We start from the raw sequence: 10,000 nt of genomic DNA on the forward strand, positions 1-10,000 counted from the left end.
ACCGCTCATCTCCTCCTCAGACTCCCGAGATGGAGTCGAGGCTTACCTGCCGTCACGTGACCGCCGGGGCCTCCTACCTGACGCTGATGCCTCTACGCCTCGAGGAGATGTCACTCGACCCCTACATCGTCGTGTTTCGTGACTTCCTTACCGAGGCCCAGACAGAAGCCATCAAGGGTATTGCCAAGCCGAGGGTAAGCTTTATCTATATCTATTTACTTATCTTTTTTTTCATTTATTTATTTATTTTTTTTTTTTTTTTATTATTATTATTATTTTTTTTTTTTGGGGGGGGGATGAGTAATGTGGAAAACATGGTGAGAGTTTCATGTTGTGGAATAACACCATTCTTATAACCCCACTTGGTTATGATCAAGTGGGGTTATAAGAAAGGTTTTCGGCATAAATTCTGGCCATATATTACAAAATGTAATTCACTCCTTTAGCTGACAACGTCCAGACACAGAGGGCCTGGAGGTAACTTCATAAGCAGTATGGTACGAACTTCTAGCACGTAAGTTAATGAAGTTTCTTTGTATCTGTGATAGTGCATGGTTTCCTTCCTTCCTTCCACTCTCTCTTCCTCCCTCTCTCCCTCGTTCTCTTTCTCTCTTTCCTCTCTCTCTCTCTCTCTCTCTCTCTCTCTCTCTCTCTCGTCTCTCTCTCTCTCTCTCTCTCTCTCTCTCTCTCTCTCTCTCTCTCTCTCTCTCTCTCTCTCTCTCTCTCTCTCTCTCTCTCTCTCTCTCTCTCTCTCTCTTCTCCCCCTCCCTCCCATTTTTTTCCATGGACACACCTTTTTCCATTCATCTTCCATACGTCCTTTTTATTGTTCATTTATTCCCCCTTTTTTCCATATACACATCATTTTTATTCCTCTTCTTCCATATGCCTTTTTTTGCTCTTTTATCCCCCCCCCCCTCTTTTCCATGTACACATCATTTTTTCTTCCATATGCCCTTTTTATTGCTCTTTTCTTCCCCCATTTTACCATGTACACATTTTTTCTTCCATATACCTTTTTTTACTCTTTTTTCCCCTCTTTTCTATGTATACATCATTTTTTTTCTTCCATATGCCCCTTTTATTGCTCATTTCTTCCCCCTTATTTCCATGTACTCATCATTTTTATTCCTCTTCTCCCGTGTGCACCTCATCTATTTACTCCTCCTTCGACAGAGCTTGGCTGCGGGAGAGTGTGGACGACCGCAAGAAACTCCTGGTGAATATGACGCGGAAGATAGAGTTCGCAACGGGTCTTCACGCCTTGGAGTCTTCGGCAGGAGAGGACTACCAGGTGCGTTGTTCTGGCTGGCTGGTTGTGTGGGTTCCTCTGTCTGTCTGACTCTGTTTATGTCTCGATTTTTTTTTGTTTGTGTTTGGTTGTTTCTTGTTTCTGTTTGATTGGTTGGGTGTGGTGGCTGGTCCTGTCTCTCATACTCTGTCTGTCTGTCTTTCTCTTTATCTGTCTGTCTGTCTTTCTCTCTGTCTGTCTGTCTGTCTGTCTGTCTTTCTCTCTCTCTGTCTGTCTCTGTCTCCCTGTCTCTCTCTCTCTTCTTTTTCTTCTTCTTCTTCCTTTCCCTTTCTATTTCCATCTCTCCCTTTCACTCCCTCTACTCTTCTCCCTCTCCCTCCCTCCTTCCCTCCCCTTCCTTCTATCTTTCCTGTCCCTCCCTCTCCCCTCCCTTAACCGCCTCATTTCTCCTCTCCCTCCATCTCCCCTCTCCCTCTCTCCCCTCCCTTAACCGTCTCATTTCTCTTCTCCCTCCATCTCCCCTCCCTTAACCGTCTCATTTCTCCTCTCCCTCTCCCCATCTCCCCTCTCATTCCTCCTCTTGCTCTCCCTCCCTCTCCCCTCCCTTAACCGCCCCGTTTCCCCTCTCCCTCCATCTCCCCTCCCTTTACCGTCTCATTTCTCCTCTCCCTCTCCCCATCTCCCCTCTCATTCCTCCTCTTCCTCTCCCTTAACCGTCTCATTTCTCCTCTCCCTCTCCCCATCTCCCCTCTCATTCCTCCTCTTCCTCTCCCTCACCTGTAACCGTCCTCATTTTCTCCTCTCCCTCTCCCCCATCTCCCCTCTCATTCCTCCTCTTCCTCTCCCTCCCTCTCCCCTCCCTTAACCGCCCCGTTTCCCCTCTCCCTCCATCTCCCCTCCCTTAACCGTCTCATTTCTCCTCTCCCTCTCCCCATCTCCCCTCTCATTCCTCCTCTTCCCCTCCCTTAACCGCCTCATTTCTCCTCTCCCTCTCATCCATCTCCCCTCTCATTCCTCTTCTTCCTCTCCCTTAACCGTCTCATTTCTCCTCTCCCTCTCCCCATCTCCCCTCTCATTCCTCCTCTTCCTCTCCCTCCCTCTCCCCTCCCTTAACCGCCCCGTTTCCCCTCTCCCTCTCCCCATCTCCCTCCCTCTCCCTCTCCCCATCTCCCCTCTCATTCCTCCTCTTCCTCTCCCTCCCTCTCCCCTCCCTTAACCGCCCCGTTTCCCTCTCCCTCTCCCCATCTCCCCTCCCTCTCCCTCTCCCCATCCCCCTCTCATTCCTCCTCTTCCTCTCCCTCCCTCTCCCCTCCCTTAACCGCCCCGTTTCCCCTCTCCCTCTCCCCATCTCCCCCTCCCTCTCCCTCTCCCCATCTCCCCTCTCATTCCTCCTCTTCCTCTCCCTCCCTCCCCTCCCTTAACCGCCCCGTTTCCCCTCTCCCTCTCCCCATCTCCCCTCCCTCTCCCTCTCCCCATCTCCCCTCTCATTCCTCCTCTTCCTCTCCCTCCCTCTCCCCTCCCTTAACCGCCCCGTTTCCCCTCTCCCTCTCCCCATCTCCCCTCCCTCTCCCTCTCCCCATCTCCCCTCTCATTCCTCCTCTTCCTCTCCCTCCCTCTCCCCTCCCTTAACCGCCCCGTTTTCCCCTCTCCCTCTCCCCATCTCCCCTCCCTCTCCCTCTCCCCATCTCCCCTCTCATTCCTCCTCTTCCTCTCCCTCCCTCTCCCCTCCCTTAACCGCCCCGTTTCCCCTCTCCCCCTCCCCATCTCCCCTCCCTCTCCCTCTCCCCATCTCCCCTCTCATTCCTCCTCTTCCTCCTCCCTCCCTCTCCCCTCCCTTAACCGCCCCGTTTCCCCTCTCCCTCTCCCATCTCCCCTCCCTCTCCCTCTCCCTCATCTCCCCTCATCATCTCCTCCTCTTCCTCTCCCTCCCTCTCCCCTCCCTTAACCGTCTCATTTCTCCTCTCCCTCTCCCCATCTCCCCTCTCATTCCTCCTCTTCCTCTCCCTCCCTCTCCCCTCCCTTAACCGCCCCGTTTCCCCTCTCCCTCAGGTCGCGAACTACGGCATCGGGGGCCTCTACGTGACCCACACAGACTACCTCATGATCAACCCCGACCCCCGGGCTTACACGCCCTGGGAACACTTCATGGGCGACCGCTATGCAACCTTCATGGTCTACGTGAGTCTGTCTTGTCTGTCTGTCTGTTGTCTGTGTGATTCATGCACATTTCAGGATAAACGGGAGCGTTACACACGAACGTACGAATAGTAAATGCTGAAGAAAATGGATAAGTGAATAGATATGTGACTAGATAAATAAATAATATATAAATGAAATGATAAAGATGATAATAAAAAAAATAATGACAATGATAATGACATTGGTGATGATTAAAATTATGATAATGATAATAATAATCATAATGATAAATGATAATAATAATCATAATGATAAATAATAATCAAAATGATAAATGATAATAATAATAATGATAGTAGTGATACTAATGATAATAATGATAATGATACATGACAATAAAGGTAATAAGCATAGTGATAATAATGACAATAATAATAATTATGATTATGATAGTCGCAATGATTATCATAATCATCATGACACAGGTAATGATAGCAATGGTAATGATACCAACACTAACAACTAACCGACACCCACACCCCCCTCTTATCGCTCACCACCCCGCCCACCGCCCACAGCTCTCGGACGTGGAGGCGGGCGGCGCGACGGTGTTCCCTCGGGCGGGCGTCACCATCTGGCCGAAGCGAGGATCAGCGGCCTTCTGGTGGAACCTTTACCGCTCGGGCGCCGGCGACGAGAACACGCGCCACGGGGCCTGTCCCGTTCTGCACGGCTCGAAGTGGAGTGAGTGGAGGGTAAGGGAAAGGAGTGGAGGGGAGGGGAAAGTGGAGTGAGTGGAGGGTGAATGTGGGAGGAGTGGAGGAGGGGAAGGGGAGTGAGTGGAGGGGCTAGGGGGTGGAGTGGAGGGGCGAAGGGGAGTGGAGTGGAGGGGCCGAAGGGGAGTGAGTGGAGGGGCGAAGGGGGTGAGTGGAGGGGAAGGGAGTGAGTGGAGGTGGGGAGGAGTGAGGAAGGAGGGGGAAGGGGGAGTGAGTGGAGGGGCGAAGGGGAGTGAGTGGAGGGGCTGAAGGGGAGTGAGGCGGAGGGAGCGAAGGTAGGAGGAGGGCGAAGGAGCAGTGAGTGGAGGGGCGGAAGGGAGTGAGTGGAGGGGGGAAGGGGAGGAGTGGAGGGGGAAGGGGAGTGAGTGGAGGAAGTGTAAAAGACTGAGTTGAGGGGGCTGTAAGGGAGTGAGTGGATATGGGGCGAAGGGGGAGTGAGTGGAGGGCTGAAGGGGAGCTGAGTGGAGGGGCGAAGGGGAGTGAGTGGAGGGAAGCTGAAGTGTGATGAGTGAGTGCAAGGAGGTGAGTGGAGAGGGCTGACAAAGGCTGGTGGAGGAGGGCGAAGGGGAGTGAGTGGAGGGGCGAAGGGGAGTGAGTGGAGGTGGGAAGTGGCAGCAGGAGGAGGGTGATGCAGCGAGGGAAGGAGGAGTTAGTGGAGGGGGCGAAGGGGAGTGAGTGGAGGGGAAGCGAGGGGGAGTGAGTGGAGGGGGGAGGGGAGTGAGTGGAGGGAAGGCGAGTGAGTGGAGGGGCTAAAGGGGAGTGAGGAGGGTGGTGTTAAGGTGAGCGAGTGGAGGGGGCGAAGGGGAGTGAGTGGAGGGGGAAGGGGAGTGAGTGGAGGGGCGAAGGGGAGTGAGTGGAGGGGGCGAAGGAGTGAGAGTGGAGGGCGAAGGGGGAGTGAGTAAAGAAGGTGAGGAGGGATGAAGGGAGTGAGTGGATAATGAAGGAGTGAGTGGAGGTGTATATATGGAGGGCGAAGGGAGTGAGAGTGGAGGTGCGAAGTGAGGAGTGGAGGCGAAGGGAGTGAGTGAGGCATGGAGTGAGGAGGGGCTGAAGGGATGGATGGAGGGGCGAAGGGGAGTGAGTGGACAAAGAAGGGAGTGAGTGAGGGCGAAGGGAGTGAGTAGGGAGGGCTATGAGGAGTGGAGGGCGAAGGGAGGATGGAGGCGAAGGGGAGGAGGGAGGGGCGGAAGGGGAGTGAGTGGAGGGAAGGAGCAGAGTGAGGGGGAGGAGTGAGGGAGGGAAGGAGCAGAGTGGAGGGCAGAAGTGGAGTGAGTGGAGGGCGAAGGGGGAGTGAGTGAGGGCGAAGGGAGTGTGAGTGGAGGGTGCTGAAGGAGTGAGCAGGAGGGGCGAAGGGGAGGAGTGGAGGGGGGAAGGGAGGGAGGGAGGGGGAAGGGGAGTGGAGTGGAGGGGGAAGGGGAGTGGAGTGGAGGGGCTATGGAGAGTGGGAGGGGTACATAGGAGTGAGTGGAGGGGCGAAGGGGAGTGAGTGGAGGTGCGCGAAGGGGAGTGAGTGGAGGGTGAAAGGGGGAGTGAGTGGAGGGGCGAAGAGGGGGAGTGAGTGGAGGGGCGAAGGGGGAGTGAGTGGAGGGGTGCGAAGGAGGAGAGTGGAGGGGCTGAAGGGGAGTGAGTGGAGGGGCGAAGGGGAGGAGGAGGGGCTGAAGGGAGTGAGTGGAGGGGCGAAGAGGAGTGAGTGGGAGGGGCGAAGGGGGGTGGGAGTGGAGGGGCGAAAGGGGAGGAGTGGAGGGGCGAAGGGGAGTGAGTGGAGAAGGGGGAAGGAGTGAGTGGAGGGGCGAAGGGGAGTGAGTGGAGGGGAAGGGGAGTGAGTGGGGAGTGAGTGGAGGTGCGAAGGGGAGCGGAGTGGAGGGGCGAAGGGGAGTGAGTGGAGGGGCGAAGGGGAGCAGTGGAGGGGCGAAGGGGAGGAGTGGAGGGGCGAAGGGGGAGTGAGTGGAGGGCTGAAGGTGGGGGAGTGAGTGGAGGTGCAGCGAAGGAAGTGAGTGGAGGGGCGAAGGGGGAGTGAGTGGAGGGGCGAGAAAGGGGGTGAGTGGAGGGGGCGAAGGGAGTGAGTGGAGGGGGGAAGGGGGAGTTGAGTGGAGGGGGAAGGGGAGTGAGCGGAGGGGAAGGGGAGGAGGAGTGGAGGGGGAAGGAGTGAGTGGAGGGCAAGGGGAGCAGCGGAGGCCGAATGGGAGTGAGTGGAGGGAGAAGGGAGTGAGTGAAGGGAGTGAGTGGAGGTGCGAAGGGGAGTGAGTGGAGGGCGAAGGGAGTGAGTGGAGGGGGAAGGGGTAGTGGAGGGATGCAACGATTTATCGATACGCATTTTATGATTTATTATCGATGGATGTTACCAGATTTATGATGCACTGCATTTATTCTATGATGCACGTTATCATTTTAGATGCAATGCGATTACGATAAATGAATGATGATTATAACAAATGGGACTATCGTGATACCAAATGCATTTATTTAGATACCTTAATGTAGCTTATTTGATACCAATGCATTCATTTATTTACCGAATGCACGATTGATGCACCTGTAATGATGATGAATGCAACAATGTGAATTATTTGATACCAACAAACAGATTATTTGATGTCAATTTATCGATGATAAAGGAAATACCTATTTATTTATAAATCGCATTTATTTTATTGCACGCATTTATTTAAATGCACGAATGCATTTATGATGATGCATTATTTGATGTAAACGAATTTAATTTACTTTATCTAAATGCATTTATTTTATTTGCACCACCGAATGTGATTCTTATTTGATGAATAAAAGCATTCGTGATAAAGATGATTATATTGATACCTAAATGACTATTTATGCTGAATGCGATTTATTTTATTTTTTTAAATGTATTTTATTTAAATGTGATTTATTTTATTTAAAATGGTCTGATGATACCAAATTTAATTTATTTATTTTACCTAAATGCATTTATTTTATTTTTACCTAAATGATCGATGATGTACCAATGCATTTATTTTGATGTCTAATGCATTTTATTTTATCTAATACTATTTTGATGTTCAAACAAAAAGATTGATGATACCTATTTATTTGAAAATGTTTAAAGGGGAGGAGTGGAGGGCGAAGGGTGTAGGTGGAGGGGGCGAAGGGGAGTGAAGGTGGAGGGGCGAGAAGGGGTAGAGTGGAGTGGAGGGGGGAGAAGGGGAGTGAGTGGAGGGGCGAAGTGGAGTGAGTGGAGGGGCGAAGGGGAGTGAGTGGAGGGGGATGGGGAGTGAGTGGAGGAGGAAGGGGAGTGAGTGGAGGGGCGAAGGGGAGTGAGTGGAGGGGGGAAGGGGGGTGAGTGGAGGGGGAAGGGGAGTGAGTGGAGGGGGGAAGGGGAGTGAGTGGAGGGCGAAGGGGAGTGAGTGGAGGGGCGAAGGGGAGTGAGTGGAGGGGGGAAGGGGAGTGAGTGGAGGGGGAAGGGGAGTGAGTGGAGGGGGAAGGGGAGTGAGTGGAGGGGCGAAGGGGAGTGAGTGGAGGGGGGAGGGGAGTGAGTGGAGGGGCGAAGGGGAGTGAGTGGAGTGGAAGGGCGAAGGGGAGTGAGTGGAGGGGCGAAGGGGGGTGAGTGGAGGGGGAAGGGGAGTGAGTGGAGGGGCGAAGTGGAGTGAGTGGAGGGGCGAAGGGGAGTGAGTGGAGGGGGGAAGGGAGTGAGTGGAGGGGGGAAGGGGAGTGAGTGGAGGGGGAAGGGGAGTGAGTGGAGGGGGAAGGGGAGTGAGTGGAGGGGCGAAGGGGAGTGAGTGGAGGGGCGAAGGGGAGTGAGTGGAGGGGCGAAGGGGAGTGAGTGGAGGGGCGAAGGGGAGTGAGTGGAGGGGCGAAGGGGAGTGAGTGGAGGGGGAAGGGAGTGAGTGGAGGGGGAAGGGGAGTGAGTGGAGGGGGAAGGGGAGTGAGTGGAGGGGGAAGGGGAGTGAGTGGAAGGGCGAAGGGGAGTGAGTGGAGGGGCGAAGGGGAGTGAGTGGAGGGGGGAAGGGGAGTGAGTGGAGGGGGAAGGGGAGTGAGTGGAGGGGGAAGGGGAGTGAGTGGAGGGGGAAGGGGAGTGAGTGGAGGGGGGAGGGGAGTGAGTGGAGGGGCGAAGGGGAGTGAGTGGAGTGGAAGGGCGAAGGGGAGTGAGTGGAGGGGCGAAGGGGGGTGAGTGGAGGGGGGAAGGGGAGTGAGTGGAGGGGGGAAGGGGAGTGAGTGGAGGGGGAAGGGGAGTGAGTGGAGGGGGAAGGGGAGTGAGTGGAGGGGGAAGGGGAGTGAGTGGAGGGGCGAAGGGGAGTGAGTGGAGGGGGGAGGGGAGTGAGTGGAGGGGCGAAGGGGAGTGAGTGGAGGGGCGAAGGGGAGTGAGTGGAGTGGAAGGGCGAAGGGGAGTGAGTGGAGGGGCGAAGGGGGGTGAGTGGAGGGGGGAGGGGAGTGAGTGGAGGGGCGAAGGGGAGTGAGTGGAGGGGGGAAGGGGAGTGAGTGGAGGGGGGAAGGGGGGTGAGTGGAGGGGCGAAGGGGGGTGAGTGGAGGGGGAGGGGAGTGAGTGGAGGGGCGAAGGGGAGTGAGTGGAGGGGGGAAGGGGAGTGAGTGGAGGGGGGAAGGGGGGTGAGTGGAGGGGGAAGGGGAGTGAGTGGAGGGGGAAGGGGAGTGAGTGGAGGGGCGAAGGGGAGTGAGTGGAGGGGCGAAGGGGAGTGAGTGGAGGGGCGAAGGGGAGTGAGTGGAGGGGCGAAGGGGAGTGAGTGGAGGGGCGAAGGGGAGTGAGTGGAGGGGCGAAGGGGAGTGAGTGGAGGTGCGAAGGAGAGTGAGTGGAGGGGCGAAGGGGAGTGAGTGGAGGGGCGAAGGGGAGTGAGTGGAGGGGCGAAGGGGGGTGAGTGGAGGGGCGAAGGGGAGTGAGTGGAGGGGCGAAGGGGAGTGAGTGGAGGGGGAAGGGGAGTGAGTGGAGGGGGAAGGGGAGTGAGTGGAGGGGCGAAGGGGAGTGAGTGGAGGGGGGAAGGGGAGTGAGTGGAGGGGGGAAGGGGGGTGAGTGGAGGGGGAAGGGGAGTGAGTGGAGGGGGGAAGGGGAGTGAGTGGAGGGCGAAGGGGAGTGAGTGGAGGGGCGAAGGGGAGTGAGTGGAGGGGGGAAGGGGAGTGAGTGGAGGGGGAAGGGGAGTGAGTGGAGGGGGAAGGGGAGTGAGTGGAAGGGCGAAGGGGAGTGAGTGGAGGGGGGAGGGGAGTGAGTGGAGGGGCGAAGGGGAGTGAGTGGAGGGGCGAAGGGGAGTGAGTGGAGTGGAAGGGCGAAGGGGAGTGAGTGGAGGGGCGAAGGGGGGTGAGTGGAGGGGGGAGGGGAGTGAGTGGAGGGGCGAAGGGGAGTGAGTGGAGGGGGGAAGGGGAGTGAGTGGAGGGGGGAAGGGGGGTGAGTGGAGGGGGAAGGGGAGTGAGTGGAGGGGGAAGGGGAGTGAGTGGAGGGGCGAAGGGGAGTGAGTGGAGGGGCGAAGGGGGGTGAGTGGAGGGGGGAGGGGAGTGAGTGGAGGGGCGAAGGGGAGTGAGTGGAGGGGCGAAGGGGAGTGAGTGGAGGGGAAGGGGAGTGAGTGGAGGGGGAAGGGGAGTGAGTGGAGGGGCGAAGGGGAGTGAGTGGAGGGGGGAAGGGGAGTGAGTGGAGGGGGGAAGGGGAGTGAGTGGAGGGGGGAAGGGGAGTGAGTGGAGGGGGGAAGGGGAGTGAGTGGAGGGGCGAAGGGGAGTGAGTGGAGGGGCGAAGGGGAGTGAGTGGAGGGGCGAAGGGGAGTGAGTGGAGGGGGGGAAGGGGAGTGAGTGGAGGGGGAAGGGGAGTGAGTGGAGGGGGAAGGGGAGTGAGTGGAGGGGCGAAGGGGAGTGAGTGGAG

General features: G+C 56.5%; 1 protein-coding gene across 1 annotated transcript in view; it reads left to right on the top strand.

Annotated features, from left to right (window-relative positions):
- LOC113804173 (prolyl 4-hydroxylase subunit alpha-2) overlaps positions 1-10,000 on the top strand; it is a 16,791-nt gene that overhangs the window by 4,468 nt on the left and 2,323 nt on the right. The window contains exons 5-9 of the mRNA XM_070137211.1: positions 21-194; positions 447-514; positions 1,177-1,294; positions 3,302-3,430; positions 3,970-4,135. Coding sequence (XP_069993312.1) covers positions 21-194; positions 447-514; positions 1,177-1,294; positions 3,302-3,430; positions 3,970-4,135 — 655 coding nt within the window. The remainder of the gene's footprint in view (positions 1-20; positions 195-446; positions 515-1,176; positions 1,295-3,301; positions 3,431-3,969; positions 4,136-10,000) is intronic.

This window comes from Penaeus vannamei, chromosome 2 (assembly GCF_042767895.1).
Source record: "Penaeus vannamei isolate JL-2024 chromosome 2, ASM4276789v1, whole genome shotgun sequence".
Taxonomy (NCBI): Eukaryota; Metazoa; Arthropoda; class Malacostraca; order Decapoda; family Penaeidae; genus Penaeus; species Penaeus vannamei.